The sequence below is a fragment of the Anoplopoma fimbria genome, chromosome 19 (genome assembly GCF_027596085.1).
Source record: "Anoplopoma fimbria isolate UVic2021 breed Golden Eagle Sablefish chromosome 19, Afim_UVic_2022, whole genome shotgun sequence".
Taxonomy (NCBI): Eukaryota; Metazoa; Chordata; class Actinopteri; order Perciformes; family Anoplopomatidae; genus Anoplopoma; species Anoplopoma fimbria.
This window is the reverse complement of record NC_072467.1, coordinates 11,048,069-11,070,423: the sequence shown is the minus strand read 5'-3', so window position 1 is coordinate 11,070,423 and position 22,355 is coordinate 11,048,069. Positions and strand designations below refer to the sequence as shown.

General features: G+C 39.5%; 1 protein-coding gene across 2 annotated transcripts in view; it reads left to right on the top strand.

Annotated features, from left to right (window-relative positions):
• The window catches only part of LOC129108481 (guanine nucleotide-binding protein G(o) subunit alpha), a 90,895-nt gene that overhangs the window by 48,951 nt on the left and 19,589 nt on the right, over window positions 1–22,355 (top strand). For both annotated transcript variants that reach the window (XM_054620318.1, XM_054620317.1), the window contains exons 4-5: window positions 12,306–12,466; window positions 21,335–21,463. In XM_054620318.1, coding sequence (XP_054476293.1) covers window positions 12,306–12,466; window positions 21,335–21,463 — 290 coding nt within the window. The remainder of the gene's footprint in view (window positions 1–12,305; window positions 12,467–21,334; window positions 21,464–22,355) is intronic.

The following is a 22,355-nucleotide window of genomic DNA, read 5'->3' as shown; positions in this document are numbered from 1 at the left end:
CTGTAAGTCATATATATTCTATATATATATATATATATATATATATATATATATATACAGTACCAGTCAAAAGTTTGGACACACCTTATCATTCAACTACTTTGAAGAATCTAAAATATAAAACATATTCTGGTTTGTTGAGCATTTGTTTGTTTACCACATAATTCCATATGTGTTCCTTCATAGTTTGGATGTCTTCAATATTAATCTACAATGTAGACAAAAATAAAAATAAAGAAAAACCATTGAATGAGAAGGTTTGTCCAAACTTTTGACTGGTACTGTATATATATATATATCTTTGTTTAAATGGTGTATGCGACTGAGAGAAAACACAGGGGTGGGATGTTTTTCATAAGAATGAGTGAACCAAAAATCATTTAAGTCAAAAACTATGCAAACATCTACCACAAGAAGTAAAACAAATGTGTATTACATCACATGGTTGAATCATTGCGTCCTGCTGTCTGTTATTTCTGAAAAATACATTTTATCTGTTTCATGTATAATTACATCACTCAGCAGTCAAGTACATTTTTTTGAGTTATAATCATATTAGCATGCCATACCTTTTGACAAAACCTAGTACTCATTTTGTTACTGCAGATGGCCATAAATTACTGAAGCTTATATTAAGTTAATTTAAAGTCAGTATTTAATGTCTAGGATTAATGCCGTTGATAAATGACTGCAATACTAATGGAATAATTCATAAGAAAGCTGGCCATTAGAGCAGAATCTTCACAACTATTGGATGGACTGCCATGAAATTAGGTATAGAAATTCATGTCATGTCAATTCTTACCCAATCACAATGTTGGTGGTCCCAGCTACCAGTCTGGCATTTATGTTTTATATTTTCCAGAATTATTTTAAGGAAAAATGAAATTATTAAATTTGTTTAATCCAGTACATTATGTATGTGAGCTCCCTCATTTTTCCGCTTAATTGTACCTTAACGTCACTCTTAATTATTTTATCCAGTTATGATTACTTAAATAGAGTTGCCTGGCAGTCCACCACTGGACAGTCAATAAATGCAATGCATTTTGGGCTGGTTTAGTAGGTGCAGTAAGCTCTCATACTCAGAAATTCTTACTGATGTAGTATATATTCGTGCTTAACTTGCGTACACAAAATCGACATTGAATGCACTACATACTTGCACTAGTATACTTTATGCCATATTGTGTTTATCCTTTGCATGAGTGTGACATAGGCCCAAGTCAGGGAAGTACTTCTGAGAGAGCAGTGTGCAGGAAGAAAGAGATTACTCCTCGCACTGCAACTAAAACATCCGAGCAATGAATTACCTCAAACTCTGACCCAAAAAATCTATTTTTATCTATCATGTTTCACAGGGCAGGTTTCTCACACACTGTACATTTTGAATACACTTACACACTTACAGTAAATGCACGTAGTCGTGGTTGAAAAAATAAAAAAACATTTCGTAGTAGTAGACAAATATTACTACTGCCGTGCTTCATGGAAATGCCTATTTCACAGTATTCAGATTCTTACAGCGCATATAAAGTACACAGATTTCTGACAACTGATTTTCTTGTTTTTGTGTATTTCTTTAGCAAATACATGTAATTGGTGGTTGACTTATTTGATTACTAAACATATATTCTGATACCTCGGTAGAAGTTAGCCTTCATAGTGTTTTATTCAGAAGGATCTAGTAATGTTGTGTTTCAGTGGGTAATTGAATCGGGCAAAGGTTAAAATATAATAAATGTCCCTGTTTCCTTGACAACTGTGACTGTGGTTGTGTGTGTGCGTGTGTAGAAGTATGAGTTAAGTGTAAAGATAGATGCAGAGGAAAGAAGGAGCATTTTCCCTGTACTTGTCTCATCAGTCCATTACTATCAAACACACACGCACACGCGCGCACGCACACACACACACACACAGAGACACATACTGACCCTGTGCCTTCCAATATGTCTGTTTAGACAGTATCCTTGGCTTGGACTGTGGCTTTTAAGTGTGTCTGTGGCCCACTGCCCAGGACTTTAAACTGGAACACATTCTGAACACACACACTCACACACAAAACAAAAAAACAGGCTCAGTTTCTTCCCTCTGCCGCTCATTCATACCCACACTCCCAAATGTACACTCAATCACAGACTCATTCCATATCAGGCATTGTATAGCTGCCGACAGAGTGGACAGAGCATCAGGAAGCTGGAACAGAGCTTAATCCCAGGCTGAAACACATTTACATCAAATCAAATCCCTTCGAGTGGGATTGGCGCCACGCAGAGGATGACGGATGGAGAGAGCCTCGGTTTAATGTTTGAGAATGTATTCTGGGTGTCATAATGTCTCTACAGGCCAAACAGCAGACCTGGGTTAAGATGTGGCTCATGCATGTTGTCACTGCTACAGTTTCTTTTTTTTTTCAAAGACAGTACTGACCACAGTGGGCAAATGAATCACATCTAGAAGCTTCCATGTTTATCTGACGCAACAGAGTTTGTCAAATAGTGTTTCCATGAAAGATCAACCGATCAACTGAGCTGTGAGACTCTGTGGGAGAGTCAAGATACACTTTGGGCTCTTATTTTTTCTTGACCAGCATTTCTTTTCAATTTTGGTGACCACATGCAGTTGGGGAATCCAAGCGCAGCTGGGCACCACGTGGAAGAGAGGCTGAATACATCATTAGTAGGAGGAATACAGAATCAGCAGGTGAAGTGAGGTCGGGGTGAGCTTCAGTAATGAATAACCAATCACATGAGCTCCTCTCGATGTTTCATCTGATTATTTAAATGATTAACAAAGGTAGCGACTCTGTGCATTAAGTAATCAGGATTATGGTGAGGTGTTAGTGTGTTCCTATACCATGGAGTTAGTTCTGAGCTGTAGGAAAAATAAGTGAGATGTTTCAAAGTGCATAGGCCTCAACTGCAGGTTTTTATTATGGTTGGAAGAGGCCAAACTTGAAAGTCACTGTAATAATCCTCCTGAATTGACTGAAAAAAATATTTTGACTTGTAGTTAAGACTCATTCTGTTAGTAGCGAAGTCCAGACAGATAAGTTGGAGGTCAGGACTCATCCTGATGAAGGCTGTGTTACTTTAGATGAATTTACCATGAGTTAAATCTTTACAGTCTGATATGTAGAAAACACAGAATATTATTTACTGTGAGACCCTGACTGATCCTGTCAGCGTGTCCGGAGATGTAAATAATTAATGTAGTGACGCAGCTGTGCCATCCCTGTGTAAAATGACACACAGTCCCTCTCTCAAATCAGAGACTGTAGATGAAACACTCACATTGTTCCTACTGCTGTGTGATGACTACAGGTGTTGAATCATATTCTACATGTTCAAACAAACAGCATTGTCATTGCTGCAGAATCTTTCTCAGTCACATTAAGAATTGTATTTTGATGCACATATCAATCTGCAGTTAAGGAGACTAAAGTATCAATTGGAAAGGAGCTAAACTGCATGGCAATTGTTGATTGCCATGCAATGGTGTTAAGAGCCCTCTGAGTCAGTGCCCTAGCACTCTGCAGGACAGAGTTGGTTGTCCTTTTCTCCCTCACACACACTGCAGACCAAAAACATTTATTCTTCTGTTATTTTGTTAAACCCATTTATAAGGCATGTTGTCCTCTAAAATCTAATTTCAGCATTGTCTGTTTCCTCCTCCTTGATTAGAGAAGAGAAGGCAAGATGGAGGGTGAAGGTCTGATAGAAATAGTTGTGGAAAATAGTTGTTTGTTTTGTTGGTCAAGCAGTACACAAGTGGATTTATCTATGTTGCCAAGTCACTGAAATATACATCCCACCTCTATAAAACCTACATTCTCAGCTAAGCAGAGCAGATGTATTGGTATTGGCGGATCTGTCTGGCTGATAAGTAACAGGAAATGTCAGTATAGAAAGGCCAAAGATATGTTTGCAGTCATTTAGAAACAATGACTCAATTCTAAAGTTGGCACACCAGAGAGCACCGGCAAGTTGATTTTTGACATGCAAGCTAGCTGCATGGCTCTAAGGATGGTTATGTCGGTCAGTCTTCAATTTAGTCCAAATTGAAGGAAATCTCCCGATAATCCATTCAGTTGTTGTTAAGGTATTGCAGACATTCATGTTTCCCTTCCAGATGAATTGTAACAACTTTGGTGATCCCCTCACTTTTCTTCTAGCGCCATCATCAGGTCAACATTTCAATTTGCAAATACCCAGAAAACAATTACATTCCCATCAGCCTTACTGTACTTTGTGTTTAGTGCTAAAGAGGGAGAATCTGTCAAATATAGTACTGCTAGTTAGCATTTATTTCAAAGTGTTGCTGCATCCATGTACGGCCTCAGAGAGCCACTAACATGGCTGAAGACTCTTTGTCTTGATTGTTTCAGTTACATGATTATATTAAAAAAAAAAGAAACAGTATTGTTACTTGATTCTTAAAAACTCAAACTGGATTGGCCTTAAAAAATCCATATTGGTTGGGCTGTAACACAAACCCCTGAGATATGCGAGAAATATAAAATAGAAGGGAAATTGTGAATTATACAGTTTTTTTTATAAAGACATGTATATACATTTCAAGTGCAACCCTTTTTTTGTACTGTGTAAATAGGAGAAAACATACAAGCTATGTGCAGCTACTTACAGTACTTACAGCCTCAGTTGGAGGTTTCCTCTCATCTTACCTAGCGTTGAATGTGAGCAGAGTCAGTCTGATTCTTGTGAAATAAGTGTGAACTGAAGCAGGTTATTAAACAGGATGTGAATGTGGTCAGTGGAGAAAGAAGGAAATGGGGGGAAGGACTTTCTGAATGTACAGCTCTCTTTAAAGTTAAAGGTAATGAAAAGTCATGAAATAATAGATGACAGGACATCGAACTTCAAATTGTTCTTCTTAGTTGACATTAAATTTACTGTGAGGAACTTTTAACTTGTTATGAAACAGTCTCAATTTATTACTGATGCCTTTATATGACCCAAATAAGTAAACAAGACCATCAGCGAGACAATCCACTATTTCTATGTAGTTATTCTTAATGCTTGTCATTGGTTTCACTGAGTCGTTCACCAGAAACTCCTTTAGCTCAGACTCCATTTGGGCCTTCGGCAGTGACCAGCCGGACCGTGGACAAAGCCAGATCCGGCTTCGCTGCCACCTTTCGACCTGGCCCAGGAGAACCAGAATCAGGACTGAGCAGAGCAGACTGTCAGACGCCTGCTGCAGTAAAATTAGATGTTTTTCTTAAGGGTCTCTGGTGCTTGTGACAACAAAGAGCGCAAAAATCAGCTCAATGAAAGTTTCTTGTGGTAACTTTAAAGAGTACATTTTTTTTTCATTGTCAAAGCAAGGTTGAGGGTGTGAAAAGAAGCCATAAAACAACAGGAGTGAATTACTGTACCACATTGTGTTCATAGATTTTAATATCCAACCAGGGCTGGAGAAAACTCCTAATTTAGATCAGCTGCACATTCACATCCCTCCGCCTTCACTATCAAACTGCTGCTTATAGCTGTTTAAATCCATGCAGAGATACATTTGTTCTCTCTTATTACAGGGTCTTGTGGTCACTTCAGCCTCAACATTAGATGACGCACACATACATGAAAGGATGGTATAATGTGTGTTTGATGAATATATGTTATGTGCAGTTAGTTTAGGCAGATAAATGGGTGGTGGGTGTACTGATGATCTGTGAAGTTGAATGACTGGCTATAGACAATAACAGAGATATATGAAATGAGAGGTCCTTCAGTAAACTCTAATTTGGTATTGAATGGAGGGATAGAGGTAAGGAGGGAGAGAAAGGAACAGATGCAGAGGATGTGGGAGGGATGATTAGGATGACAACAGCAGTGATGATGATAATGGGACTGACAATTGCCTATTCACTGTCAAAGCGGGGATGTAAAGCAGGCCAACAGATAGCTTGTCTGTCATTAGACACACGCGTGCGTATACATTCATTAAGGCTATCATCATCAACTTAAAGTAAAACTACGAGAGATGTGGCAGTAAGTTTAACTAGTTGAGAGACTTTTGTTTGTTCAAGTGCAAGAAAATATTTTAAGTGCTAATTGAAACACAAATTCTGCCCAAAGTACTTAAATTCATTAAATACATTTAGAAAAAAGGGTTACAAAGAATTGTTCCTGACGATCGTATACAACATGTCGTGCTTATCAGTGATACTAAAAAAGATAGAAGAGCTAAAACTACATGAAAATTATAACTAACTACTAATGCAATAAAACAAAAAGGTCGTGCAGAATTAACCAAAATGTAAATTTTTGAATGACTGATGTAAAACTAGCAAGCAAACCAAGAAGAGTAAACATAGATTTATACAGGCAGGTAACTTGTTGATTGGACTACTTTAGTGCTAGTCATCGAGGATCATTAGTTATCACCTGGAGAAATCAAATTCCATTCAATTCAAAGTACACGGATACGGGATGCGTATTACTGTGGGATTGCTGTCGCACACTTTTTTATGGACTTGATTATGCACAGAAGTCATAATCACAAAATCACATATTTGCTATCATGTAATTCTTTGGTTGGTTCCTTTGCTTTCACAGCACAAAAGAACCACAAAGCTTGAAAGCGGACCAGGATGCACAATTTTCATGCAAAACGAATAACCGAACAAACAAACTTGATCGTGCGTGCGTGCGTGCATGCATGTCCAACAGAGTTCAGAGATTTAAAAGGTCACTGTGACGAGACAGGAGGCCTCAGACTGCCCGCCTGTACTTTAGCTAACAGTCTTCTCCAATCATTTGGTAGAAGTGCTATCTATCATGTACGTGTGTATGGCTGTGCTTATTTCTGCTTTGATTTGAACTCAGCTCGCTAGACATTGCAATACTTTCAAAACTTAAATCTGCAAAACTTAAATCTGCAATATATATATATATATATATATATATATTATATTATATTATATTATTAGTAGTAGTAGTAGTAGTAAGGCAGGTAGGCATTTAAATGAACGGCATAAAACCGAAGCAAAGCACGGCTGCAAATGACCATGCATGCTCGATAAACTTAAGTTTAAAAGTTAAGGTAGGGTAAGAAAATTTAAATATGTGCGCATCTCTATGCATATGTAATTTATGTGTGTTTGTGTATCTCAAAACGTGGACAGAGCCTTTTCAGTCCAGAATGAAATCTAATATGAATGTATAAAAACACCCTTATACACAAAAAATAAATCGGTAAAAGCAAATCTATGTGACAAATGTAGAAACACACTTGTCACATGTTCTTACACACACACACTTTGGTGCCAGAGTTAAAAAACGGTTGAACACAACAGAGGACAGTGAAGCTCATGTCATTGATCTAGAGGTGAGAGAGGGAGGAGCAGAGCAGGACAGGGATAGGGGGGGAAGGAAAGAGATTGTTGATTGAAAGAGAGCAGCTAAATGGTAGGGAACGATATTTAGAGGGAGGGGAAAACAAAAAAAGAGAGGAAGAGAGGAGGAGCATAAGAGACTGACCAAAGGACGATGTGACAGGCAAGAATGAGAGAGGGAAGGCTGAATATATTTAGATAAAAGAGATGAAATACAGGGGGGGAGAGAAAAGGAGAGAAAGAGAGAGGGGGGACAAAAAGACAAAACATTACGCCAGGGAAGGACAAATGGAGAAGAACAAAACAAACATGGTCCTAGGCACAAATGGAAGGAGAGATGAAGGACAGATGGATTCAAAACAAAATAGTGATGCAATGTTTCGATAGCGGTCAGTTAGAAAGAGACTATGACAGAGATGATGATGATGGAAGGATGGTTAATGGCTGAGAGAGTGAGTGGATGAGGTCAGACAGGAGTTGGTATAATTAGATAGACAGGAAGTAGAAAACCCCCCACCACAAAGGAAGTGACAGGTCTGACTGAAGTCTTATCAATCTCTAAATAAATCAGCTTACGGTTTGCATACAATTTAGCCTCGAATATTTCTGTGGTTACGCTGTAACGGTCAGGGCTAAGACTTCCCTGAAGTTGGAGTTGAGAGACAAAGCCTATGACCGAATTGTCCAGTAGCCAACTTACAGGCTAATAGAAAAGGAAATCATCGTCAGACGATAGCCAGTGGGTTCCGGGATTGTATTTTGGATTTTATACAGATGTTTATGGCACCATGAGGTTGACATTTGTGGTTCAGAGGCAAATACTTCAATAACTCGTTCCTTGATTGCCATTGAATTTGTTCAATGAATCCTACTTGTATTCATGGTCCCCAGAGGGTAAATCCTACAGCCTTTGGTGATCCTCTGACTCCCTCTGGACCCACAGTCAGGTCAAAGTTTTCACTTATGTCCACACTGGATAGATTGGCACAACCTTCTACATGGCATTCTTCTGCAAAACTAATGATGTTCCCATCAGAGAAACGGGGCAAGAATATGAAAGAGAAAAACCAGAGAATGATCCAAAAATGTAGAAAATCAAAGAGGGAATAGATGCATAATACGAGAAAGAAAAAAAATTGATGGAGATGCCTTTCTTAAACGGGCATATCAAAGCCTTCCTCTGTTGGATTTGGACAAATGAATCAATCCTTTTTTTAGCTTTGAGTTAATATGTTGTACGAGGAATTACATTTTATCAGTAACAATCATGGTGAAATCCCTCCCTGTCTGCTGGGGAAGTCTTTGTTGACATCATTAGCTTTTTGAACTTTCTAAGTAGATGTGGGGTTAGCTTAGCATCTTGTTGAAATCCCTTAGTAAATTAAAAGACTTGAGGCTATGCTGGTTGCACGAGGCAACTCCCAGGTGTTGAGTGTGTCAGAGTGGGTGAGTTTTTAATCGGGTTGTCAAATCTCCTATCTCATGTAATCTGTTATTATCTCTGCCCGATCGCTTGGCAAGCTGTGAATTTCAGGGGTATGTGGAAACTCAAACAGTCCATGCCTTCAGTTATTTCTGCCTGAGTGCTGTGAAATCTAATTATAATGGCTGGATAAAATTACAGTAAGGGAATAACAACACTCAACCCCATCCTATACTGTTTCACCTGTAAAAGTATTTAATGCTTAAGGACATGATGCTATATTGTTCCAGTGATGGAGTCAGCTACGTATAGTGTTGCACAGATTATTTATATTTTTGAACTGTGTTTACTCTGTTTTATATTTCATTTTGCTGACTCAAAGATTTCTGAGGCCACAGGTAAAGAAATATCACAGCCTGCAGGTTGAAACTGTATACAATGCCTATAAAAAGTATTCACCCCCCTTGGATGTTTTCCCCTTTTGTTGCTTTTATACATAAAATCATGGTCAATATAATTTGGCTTTTTTGACAAGAATTTGCAAAAAAAGCTTCTTTCATGTCAAAGTGAAAACAGATTTGTACAAACTAATGTCAATTAATTAAAAATATATAGTGTAAAATAGGTGTTTGCATAAATATTCACCCCTTTAAAGTGACTGGCCTAATTCAACAGAGGTCCAGCTCGTTGATGCCAGCAGTGTCAGTTAATTAGTGAAATGGAGATCACCTGAGTGCAGTTGATGTGTGTCAAGTGATTGTAGTATAAAAACACCTGTGTCTGGGAGGTCCAGTCTCTGGTTCATCAGTATTCCTGCTACAATTGCAACATGAAGACAAAAGAATACTCCAAGCAACTCAGAGAAAAGACAATTGAAAAGTATAAGTCAGGAGATGGCTACAAAAAGATTTCCAACTCACTGGACATCCCACAGAGTTCAGTTAAATCCATCATTAAGAAATGGAAGGAGTATGGCACTTGTTTAAATCTGCCTAGAGCTGGCCGTCCTCACAAACTGAGTGACCGGGCAAGAAGAAGACTGGTGAGGGAGGCCACCAAGACACCTACGACCTCTCTGAAGGAGTTAAAAGCTTCAGTGGCTCAGATGGGAGAGACTGTACATACAACAACTGTTGCCCGGGTTCTTCACCAGTCGAAGCTGTATGGGAGAGTGGCAAAGAGAAAGCCACTGTTGAAAAAAGCTCATATGAAATCTCGCTTGGAGTTTGCCCAAAGGCATGTGGGAGACTCCAAGGTCTTTGGTCTGTTGAGACACAAATTGAGCTTTTTGGCCATCAGACTAGGAGCTATGTTTGGCGAACACCAAACACTGCACATCACCACAAACACACCATCTCCACGTGAAGCATGGTGGTGGCAGCACCATGCTCTGGGGATGCTTCTCAGCAGCAGGCCCTGGAAGGCTTGTAAAGGTAGAGGGGAACATGAATGCAGAAAAATATCTGACTCAGTCTGCAAGAGAACTACGACTTGAGAGAAGATTTATTTTCCAGCAAGACAACGACCCCAAGCATACAGCAAAAGCTACACAGAAATGGTTCAAAGACAACAAGTTGAATGTTCTGGAGTGGCCAAGTCAAATCCCAGATCTCAATCCAATCGAGAATTTGTCACTGGACGGACTGTGCCTGGAAAAGAGCTGTTCACGCCCGATCCCTGAGCAACCTGACAGAGCTTGAGCTGTTTTGCAAGGAAGAATGGAGAAAAATTGCAGTGTCCAGATGTGCCGGCCTGATTGAGACATATCCACACAGACTCAGTGCTGTGATTGCAGCCAAAGGTGCATCTACTTAATACTGACCTGAAGGGGGTGAATATTTATGCAATCATTTACTTTACCTTATATATTTTTAATTAATTGACCTTATTTTGTAAAAATCTGTTTTGACTTTAATATTAAAGAGTTGGTTTTTTTGCAAATTATTGTCAAAAAAGCCAAATTATATTGACCATGATTTCATGTATAAAGGCAACAAAAGGGTGAAACATCCAAGGGGGTGAATACTTTTTATAGGCATTGTATACCAGTGAAGTATGCTGAGGTCCGTTGGTCCATTAGTTATGTGTTTCATTCTCATATTTCACGCTTGCTGACACATTATTGGTCTATTACACAGAAGGAGGATTGGATGTTTTCAGTTTCAGATTTAAATTTAACCTTTAAGATCTAATGGTTTAAGTATATTTGTAATCTGTGCCAATAAAGCTTTTGCAGTTTTATCACCATTTTTATTTTATGAAAATCCTGTTATGTTTATCATTTTTGACATCATTTGGAGCGTTTGTTTCTTAAATGAAAATGCATGAATGAATATCTTTAAATGAGAACAATATCATCCTTGTCTATAACATTAAATGTCAAAATAGGAACCATTTGGCTAATGGTTCGTCTATATCAACCAATCAATGTCGGAAGTTCCTTAAGCACCTTATTGGCAGGACTTTCATCATCATAACAGCTGAACAGCTTTTGGTTACTCCCTTTTCAGCTATGTCAGCTACAGCTATTTTCTTGGAAGGATATCAGTGCAGACCAACAGTCTCTGCCCCAGAAGGAACCAGAGCCAGGTCACTGCTGCATGACAACAGTCTCCACTTAGGCATTGGACAGCTATGGGAAAAAAGACCCTGACAAAAAGCTTTAACTTTGTCCAAGTCCAGTTGGTTGATGATTTTTAGATAATCTTCTTGAACATTAGCCCACTTCGCAATTTGATGACATTAAAACAGTATTTGAAATCAGGCCTCTCCATAAACTGCAGCAGCAGAGTTTACATTTGTGTGTTCCAGTGTGAGCAGCAAAACTTATTTTAGGCATCTAATATAAAGGCCAATCTGATTAAATAAATATACCAAGTCGACGCTATATTTATAATTTTTTCACAGCTTTACCTTGCCGTCAGATAGCCCTTTCCGACAGGAAACTTAAGTCTTATATCCATCTATGCTTTCTTCAAAGCCACAAGACTCCTTTGACTAAAAACAATAGTTTTACCTCGCAGAGCACTGGAGGTGCTGGTCTACCGCTGCCTCGATCACTGAGTTAGTTTGTGGTATTGTGTGACTTTGGTGTTTTAAAAGATTGGTTCAGATTCACACAATAACAAACACAACGAACACAGCGATCGATGCAGCGTTAGACCAGCTCATTGTTTACCCTCCCCCTTCCAAGTTGTTGTTCTTCCTCTTATATATATATATATTATTATATATTATTATTATATGTAAAAGCTTAATTGTTTTGAATCACACATACACTGTAACATGCAGTACTGATGACACTGTAGTGAACAAATAATCTCTGTTTACCAAGTGGCACACTGTTTAAATGCATTGCACAGTAACAGTCTCTCTGTGGTGCTTGTTTTTTGCAATAATTATACTAATGTAATTTTGAGTGGTTGATGTAATTACAGCACCTTCAGATATTATAGAGGACGCTGCTCCTCCTCTGGCCTCCGTGAATATTAACCTCCTGCTTCTCCCCTCTTGTGTTTCCTCCAGGCCGATGCTAAGATGGTGTGCGATGTGGTCAGTCGTATGGAGGACACAGAGCCTTACTCCGCCGAGCTGCTCTCCGCCATGATTCGCCTGTGGTCCGACTCAGGCATCCAGGAGTGTTTCAGCCGCGCCCGCGAGTACCAGCTCAACGATTCAGCGCAGTAGTACGTACACATGATCATTTGTCCCTGTGTGGTTATTTTGGCAGTTGCAGCACGTGTTAAATGGAGCCTATTTTAGTTTGATTCCACTATTTAAGCAAACAAATGCTCAAAAGTGCTCCTAATTAGTGAACATGCCTAATATTATTCACACAGACTTGATAGGCGGTCCCCTTTATGGACGGAGAATGATGTGTGCCGTTATGTGTAACAATATACGGTTTCAATCTTTGTAACAGAAGTAAATGTGACAATTGCAATATTGATATCTGGTGGTATCGCCCAGCATCCCAAGATGTACCATATAACTGAGTCAGCACAGGAACAAGAGTTTCCATCCACCCACCATAAAATATAAATTAAAGAAATGCTCCCGAGCGCACACACACACTGAAACACACCTTATTTATATACAATCTTCTAAATCCGATCATATACTAGCTATTACAACACACATTCAATCACCATTACAAGTGCAGGGCCTGATTTATGCTGAGTGCCTGTGTGTGGGTGGAGAGGGAAAGAGAGCGAGAGAGAGAGCGGAAGAAACACAGCAAAGAAGAGAGAGAGGGAGGAAGGTGGGGGAGTCATTTCCCTCAAGTGCCACGTTTGTGTGTGTAGCCCTTATTTAATTGTGCACCATACATCCAGTGAAATTACACAGTGACATGATGATAAATTGAAGTAGAGTGACAGATGGAGTCATATATCTGTGTTGTGCTGTGTGCAGTGCTTACAGTATACGTATATCACTCTTATATGCCCCAACCACGGATGTAGTGAATGTAACTTGTGTTTGTCATTAGTTGATACACTGACATGGATACATATTAAACGGCATACTTAGCTTCACCAAACCAATATACTATATAAGTCAAACGGACAACCGGGCCTTTCATCGGGAAAAGCATAAAGTATGCTCATCTGGAAATACTGTCAAATGATGTCAGTGATTCTTTGCACCATGATATTTATTCAAAAAAAATGTATTCATAAATTGCCTGCCTTTGAATATCTACTAAAACACTGGGTTCATTTACTGACATTGGTTGTTAGTTAAATTAATATTTCTTATTTAGAATATAAAGGCACTTAGAAAACAGTTACCTTTACATTCGAACTGGCCAAAATTGGAAGCTTGACCACACCTTGAAATGAGATCAAATGCACCATTTGGATGATAATATATGTGTCCAGAGGCAAAGCTAATGCAGACACAGGCAACAAAAAAACAAAAGAAATAGCAGACGATAAGGAAAACTGAAGAGAGCAGAGAACATGAGAAAAGATGGATGGAGAAAGGGTAGAGATAAGAGAAGGAGATTGGGATATTGAAACAGAGGCTTGGACGAGGAAAACATCAAAATGATTGAATGATACAGACCGCAAGACAAATGAGACTAAAAAGGCAAGGAAAAGAGCGACTCGGTCAAAAATGATGAGAAAGCAAAAAACGATGGAGACAGAGATAGCGTTGCAGCACTTAGTTATTTCTCACCAAGGCAGACATCTTGGAAGTGCAAACATATTCCTGTCAACATTTACATGTGGTCAATTAACTCAAACAACATCCGCTGTGTGTGAGTGTAAGACTGTGTGTGTGTGCTTGTGTGTCTGTGTGTTTGTGTGTGTGAGTGTATCTGTTTGTGTGCCTGCATTAAATGTCACATTAAAGATTGATGCGCACTTCCTATTATGTTGTGGCCTGTGGAGTAGAACAGGCTGACCAGCCAATGAACTGATAGGACAGATATCACATGATCAGACCACATTCTGTTTAACTCTGTGTGTGTGTGTGTGTGTGTGTGTGTGTGTGTGTGTGTGTGTGTGTGTGTGTGTGTGTGTGTGTGTGTGTGTGTGTGTGTGTGTGTGTGTGTGTGTGTGTGTGTGTGTGTGTGTGTGTGTGTGTATGTGTGCCACTTTCTTATAAATCCCTCAGAGCAGAACCAAGTAGATGCTATTTTCTCCAAAGTTAAGATAATAAGTACATTGGTAATTTGATTTTTTTTCCTGACAAAGCCTACACTTGTCAACCGATCATTCATCAACTGTTAACCGACAACACTAGTGCCTTGCATGCAGGGAACCTGTTGTTTTAAGTTCCTAACAAGCCCAGCTGCAACGATAATTGATGCAAAAACCATAAATCCATTATTTATCACCAGCTGCAGTGTATTTGCAAAACAGGTAACTGCCTGGTGTACTCTGTCATGGTTTCAGCCAGTGTATTTCAAGCCTGGTGTAGCGTTGGCAAGTGTCTGGTTGAAAGGGACAGAGGGCGCATGTGTGATGATGAGTATGAAACAGTAACCTTACTGCTGTGAACGTAGCAGTGCAGTGTGTACAGTAAATAAATGCAACAACTCCTCAAGACCAGGTTTCCATGTCTTGCTTGTCATCTGTTGATTATATTGAAGGAGGTTAGCCCTGAAGTTAGCAACAACTCCGTCTCAGGTTCAGTTAGGGTGGGCTGACTTTTAAGGTGGACCAGCTGTTCTCTTTTCAGGTATGTTTAAAGTGTATTCTCTTTCTTTTCACTGTTGAACTGATAGCATTAATCTGCCAAAATTCTTACTTTCAGTTAACGGTTGAACGGTTTATTATTAACATCACTACTTTGTTAAGGCTCTTTGGCTGTCGGGTGTTATAGTTAGCATAAAGGTTGGTGGTTTAGTGAAGTAGGTTATAGTACTAGTAGGGAGTGTTTGTGTGTGTTAGGGACATATGCATATACACTATCGTGCGTTTGTCTCTATTCTGAGAGGAGCAAGTACTGCCTGGAGCCACCTCTCTCTGTCTCTGTGCAGATGCCCTGCCTGTCCTGACCTAATTACTACAATGCACATCCACTCTGTCTATGATTTACATACCCTGCCTTTGTGACTCAGTGGTATGCACTTTGCGTGAACCAACTTGTCCTCAGTTGCATCCTCTATATGCTCACATATGCAATGACATTCATGGGATAGTTCAAATTTTGGGGGGTTTTATGAGGTTCATATCCATAGGTACCTTATCCATAGGTAGGCAAACAGGAGTAGCACTGCACTGCTACTTTCACAGCTATAACGTTACTGTACATGCTCACACTTACGTGCTCTCTCACTCGACCAGACACTCGCTAACGTTATGCCAGGCTTGCAATACACTCACTGAAACCCTGACAGAGTAAACAAGGCAGACACACGCCTGACAACATTGCAGCTGTAATACTTGCGGTGGAGACTAACTAGATAAGTGGCTGCATGTGTCCACCACAATGCACGCAATATCTCAGCTGATAACTCATCTAAGTGACCCAATTGCCAGTCATTGCAGCTGGGCGGCTTGTTAGGAACTTAAACCACAGCATCCCTGTATGCCAGGCAGTGGCACTCATCACCATCAGTTACCGGTTACTGATCGTTTAAGGAGAGTTGGCTATCGGTCAGAAAAAAATGTATCTAAATTAGCTGCCCTCAAACAACCCCACTTTAAAACTATCCCTTTAAGATGCCAGATGAAGTAGTTAAATGGACATTGGAGCAGATTTGGCTTAGGTGCGTTGGCTTATTACACTGAAAGACTGCAGTATTAAATAGATGGTGTGCATCGTGCCAACTAATAGCATGCAGTCTGAGGATACTTGTTTAGGACTAATTGAAGTTAAATGTCAGACAAAGTGGCATCATTCATCATCTTAAGGTAGTTCAGGTATTTTCCTTTGACATGCAGCTTACCTAATGTTTAAAGGTCAGCATGCTTCTTTTCACAAAAGTCTAAGATACAGAGTAGATGTTGTGATCTGGTCAGTGTCGTTTTAAGGTGAGCATTGAACCTTGAGTACACTGCCAGTTTCGATATGTCCTGGTTTGTCTTCTTCTCTGGGCTAAGTAATGACGGGGCTTGTTCCTCTGTCGATTCAGCCCCCTTGTATGTTGTAGCGAGGTTGTGTCATGTTGTATCATGTCACTGCAGCTTCTGAAGAAGTGACAAGTGCTGGTTGTAAATATGTGTCTGAACATCACAGTAGGGGAGACATTTAATCATCTAAAAACCAGTTACTTAGCAACAGCTATGAAGGAGGACGGTGGAACCAACCTCCCATGGGCTGATACTGTAAAAAAAACAACAACAACAACAACAAAAAATTGCCGCATAGACATGTTTCTAAAGTATGTTTAAAATGATTTGCTATCTACATATGGGAATATGTTTAGAATTATATTTTGTATACACTTGATATACTTGTCAACAGTCCCTTGTATAATGGAATGTCCCTGACATTAATTTAAAAATACAGCTTGGACAGCATCTATTATAATCTGTGGCCCTTGTTTGATGGGTTTGATTACTGTAGTGAATCACATGCTGATGTATAATGGCTGATGTTGGGTCATTGCACTTGAGTTAATACAGCATGTGATCAATATGACTCTGCTATTACTTGGCACCTGCAAGCCTGAATTCTTACTCACTTATCTGCATCTGTCTCACTCTGTGTTACCCTTTAGATGTTCCTGTCTCAACTCTCTTTTTTTATTCTCGTACGTTCTCTAGTATCATCCCCAAAACAAAGACTACCAGTCCTCTCTGGCACCAAGCTGATGTTTTATCAACACTAGAGCCTCAGTTGATGATGATTACTGGTCAGTGTGGGGACTCTTCTTTACACATTACTTGTAACAATGCCTGAGGCTACTGAAAATAGTCTGTGACAGAGAGCGTGGTGGTGTGTGTATGTGTTAACAAAGTGTTGGGAGAGTGATGCTGAATATCATGAATTGTCAGGAGAACTCTTTATATTCCTATGCCGTAAACAAGGAATTATTAGTAAACAAGGAGACTGATAACAGATATTTAGAAATAAAACGCATTTGCATGAAAATGTAATTCTTGGTGTGATTTAGAATAACAAAGAACTTAGTTTGAATGCCTTCAAGCATATGTTAAATTAAATGTTTCAAAATAGATCTCTGTTTATGTTTTTAAGAGCAATTGCTCTTCCCATGCTGACACCTTCTTTGCATGTCTTTACAAGTGTTGGTTGAGTGTAATACTCCCATACTGCACTTTTATACCTTTTCTTCAGTGCATCAAAAAAAAGGGTGTGAAAGAGAGAGAGGGGAAGAGAGAGCGAGTGGATGTGCTAAAGTTTGGACTTAATTAAAAAATAAAATCCTTGATCATGAAGGACAGTGTTACAGTGCAATTCTCTATTTTCATCAGCTAGGTGTATGAACTACACTGCAAACTGAAGTCTCTACTAGCAGTGACCAACAGAGTGACGGCTGACTCATGAACATAAAAATGTTAAATATAATACAAATGCTAAATATTGCAGCTGATAAACTGTCGATGTCTTACAGAAACACACAAACAAATGCACTCATATTTGCTATTATCACCTCATGGACAACAATCTCTGTGGTTGTCTCTCATTGGTGCCTAACACTCTTTCAGGGACCGTCTATAATACTCTACATCACCAGGGAAATCAGAGGAGAATTCACAGGGATGTAATGTTAATCAACTTAGTGCACCGTGAAGAGTAATATATCAGAACGAGGATAGGGACTCATGCAGTGGTGCTCTACATACAAAACTGTATGCCGTCTAAAAGCTAGGCTACACAAGCATACAAAAGTCATTAGCCTGCCCAGGCATGATGATGGTAATTTACATCACTGTGGGTGTAAGACCTTCAAGGGATAGCGTTTCTATACATGAAAGAATGTTGGTAGCATCTGAATTAATGTAAGTTCATGTCAAAAACATTTTCTCTGAAAAGTGACCGCAGGGTAGAAACGATGACCAGGGGGAGCTGACAGCTTCTATTTGGAGAGGGTTCAACTTCCTGTGTTGGTAAAGGTCATTCAGGGTTCCAGGTGTTCAGTTGTAAACCTTCATTCTGTCACCTCCATCTCCTCTTAATCACTTGCACTGTGTTTCCAGAAACCAGTACACTTTCTTACATTCAGTATATGCAAACACACAATTTTGTTCTTATCGACAAATAGCATCAGCGGTGATGGTGGGGAAAGCCTGAAGTTCAGGTTAGAGTAGGTTTTTGTGTCTGTTGAAGCAATATTTTTTAGGCTTTAACTCCATGCCAAATCTCTTCAAGCACTGTTTCTAGAAGTTCTTCATGCATTACAAGCAAACACCATTAAATCTGCTTTGGGAGCCATTTTGTTCATTAAAAAAAAAAAATAAATATATATATATATATATATATATAACGTTTGATTCACTTTTCCCCTCTAGTTTTCAAAAGTAAAGAATGATTTAACACCAAATCACACAAATTTTCTTTTGATAGAGTTATAGTTATTAAACCAGAATATTAAGTAAGAGCCGGTCAGCTGATGCTATAGTATAGTGGACAGATGTGTTTAGGACCTGGTTCATGTTTCTGTATATTTCCCAATCCAACTAAATCGAGATCAGCAGATCCCTTTTCCTCATGGTGGCCCTGTATAAAAATGGTTTTCTGCCTCTCACATTCTCTTTTTCTCCCACCTTTCATCTCCCTATTTACTTCCTCTCCACACCCCAAGCTCTAAACCAATATTCCTTTCTGTGTAATCAATAGTTCTCATCACTGAAGCTGTGTGTGTGTGTGTGTGTGTGTGTGTGTGTGTGTGTGTGTGTGTGTGTGTGTGTGTGTGTGTGTGTGTGTGTGTGTGTGTGTGTGTGTGTGTGTGTGTGTGTGTGTGTGTGTGTGTGTGTGTGTGTGTGTGTGTGTGTGTGTGGTGTGTCTGTGCGGGTGTGTGCGGGTGTTTAGACCATTAGCACAGTATCTCCTCCCCTTTCTAGCCTTTATTTTTTTCCCACATTCTTAGAAGTAACTCAGCATCCATTTATAAAAGCTTTGACACAACACTCACCAATCTATAAGTAAAAGCTTTACATCCATTACACTAAATGGATGCATGAGGGGGGTATATATTCTGCTCTTATCTCCTGCTCTTCTGTCTTTCTGTCAGATTATCTGTCGGCCAATCTCTGTTGGTCTAAAATAGCAATAATGTCTGATGGTAATTTTGAATTGCTCAGACCTCACTCTGCACCTGGGTTTAGAAGTGAAGCTGTCTTTCATAAGGGAATACATAAGGATGATATTTCCCAAGGATGACATTACACAGCTATATGTCAGCATAGACAAGAGCATGGCATTACAGGAACATAACAGACAACAGCCAATCAGAATAAAAGATTGGACAGGCTGTAAAAGAGAATAAGAAGAGAAGCCACAGCTCTGTCTTCACTCTAGTCTCCTTTGTTCTTTGCTTGATGGTAGTGTGGATTGATACAGTAGGTAGGTAGAGTGATCAGCGCTCAGCCAGGGAGCTACCCTTCATGTTCTGTGAGATGAATCTCTGAGCTGTACTATTGAGTATTATTTGATTTATACTACACATTAAAACATAAAGGTCCACTTCCAGGGATATTCCATGACATAACTGAACAGACATAGTCATCTCACTCACCTTTCTCACTTTGCCAGGTGGCTACTCAACATGGTCACATAGCTTCCATATATATATTATCTGCTAATTAGGGCTGATGGCCTTTATTCATTTAATGTGATCCCCTGAAATTACCACTACATAATTAAAATAATTATAAATAAAAAATATTCTGTTTTCCATGTAATACAAATAATTTGATTTAAAAGTACTGTAAACAGTCCCTGCTCTGACAGTATCGATCTGTATCTTACCCTGACCTCTGACCTCCCATAGGGGCAGCACAATTGCACCACTGCATTCAGGAGAGTTGCACATATACTATTATTAGTAATACATAATCCAGTGGGTTGTTGTCACATGCTGCTTGTTACGCAATGTTTACTGTTTCAGCCACCTACGTTACACAAATATCATTCCACTGTAAAAAAAAGTGGATGATGAGTCTAATAGGTGAGATGCACAGAGCTAATCGTGGATTTATGGAAGACTTCCTAGGAGGAGAATTATAAGGAACTAGTATCAGAACTGACTGTTTGCTTAGCGCTGCCCCCCTTAGTTACTGTTGCTACTGTACGTTTAGACTTTAACGGCCAGAACCTAGAACAATAACTATAACGATGTGAGCATCCACACTGATGATCCAAAATGTTCTGCAAACAGTGGCGCTGCATTCTCAGACATGACGATCTTTCAACTCGGATGGATTTTGATTGGCTGTCAGTTTCTCTATTGACCATCCAATAACTCTGAAAAGTAATCCCAACTATACCATTCTCCACTGTTGTAGTTGTTATAGTTGTGGTGTGGACTTTAGGTCATTTTTAAATAGTATGTTTTTCCATTTCAACATTACAAGAGAAAAGACTCTTAGAATGAGGACTTACAGATATATTTGGTAAACGCAACTCTATCTTGGGTAATAATGGCTGGGGTTGCTAGAATGTAAACTTCCCTGAATCCAATTAAGAGCTGGACACTAACATTAGCCTAGATTCTAGTAGCATCCAGGACCAACTTCCACACTGTCAATGTGATAACCTGAAACCCTCAAATGCTAGTTAGTTAATGCTGTGCTCCTTGGCCATGTAACTCTCGTAACACTCTTGTCTATAAGCTAGTTAGCCGCCATGCTAACGTCTGCATATGACATAAGCAGATAAACATTGTTAATCAGTGTTAATCCATTTCCTGCACTTTGCCGAGAATGGATTGTGTTTTTAGTGCATGAAAAGGCTAAAAAAAGACTTGATTCTCCAAATTCTTTAATTGCAGTACCTCTGTCACTACAGCCTCGTGTACACCACTTCAGCATGTAGAGAAATCGAAAGCTTGACAGACCTACCACGTCTTGTTAAAGTCGCTAAACGAGACGATTGCTGCTGATTTACAATCTCTGTCTGTCTTTGTGTCTGCGCAGCTACCTGGACAGCCTAGATCGGATTGGTGCCACAGACTACCAGCCCACGGAGCAGGACATCCTGAGGACCCGAGTGAAGACCACAGGCATCGTCGAGACACACTTTACCTTCAAAAACCTCCACTTCAGGTCAGTATTAACTCATAACATTGACATTTATTTTACTGTCACAAGTACTGCCTCTTACTCATCTCTCTGTCTGCTCCTCTTATCCATGTAGGAACTCCAGTTTGTAATTACTATGATGAAGCGCTTTAAACAAGTGTCTATATCTATGATTGTCTGTCATTTTAACGAGATCTGATTCAATTAGAGCAAGGAGCTGTGGGAATGATGGCAAAGAGGAGGGGAGTGTTCGGATGGTAGGAGGAGACGAAAGAGAGAGAGAGAGAAAAGAAACGTAATTGAATTACCGTATTTCTGCTCCTCTCGTGTGCATGTGCGTACACGTACACACACGCATGAAAGAATTGATAGGCACAGAGCGGAGCGGTTAATAAACTGTGGAACTATTTGTTTTTCTGGATGGATGCACCAACTGATGTTTGTTTCACTTTTTGACCCAATCGATCTCATAAACACACAACTATATATTGTGTCTTTACACAATACACACCATTGTCAGTTCTGCTGAATGATGCTTTCTAGTCTTACTCTTGCATTGGAGTAGGCGGTGTGCTGCTGGGTGTGTTTTCGTTGAGAAGCCTAAATATTGTCAGCTCAATTGCTATTACTGGCAGTCAGGCAGTGTGTGGGAGACTGCAGTGTTCCTGTACTGGGTGTAACCCATCAACCTACCTACCATTATACCCATCACATGTGGAACTGAGTTCACTTCACTTTGGATTCACTCCTCTCTGGTAGTCATTTGTCTAGAGTACTTGAAAAACCACAACATTACAACTTGTACATAAGAGTGGTCATTTCAAGCTTATGAAGACATGAGGTGAATTATTAACTTAGTTGGAAAAGGTCCACACGGTCTAAGATATATCATTTATGAACTATTTCTTTCTTTATA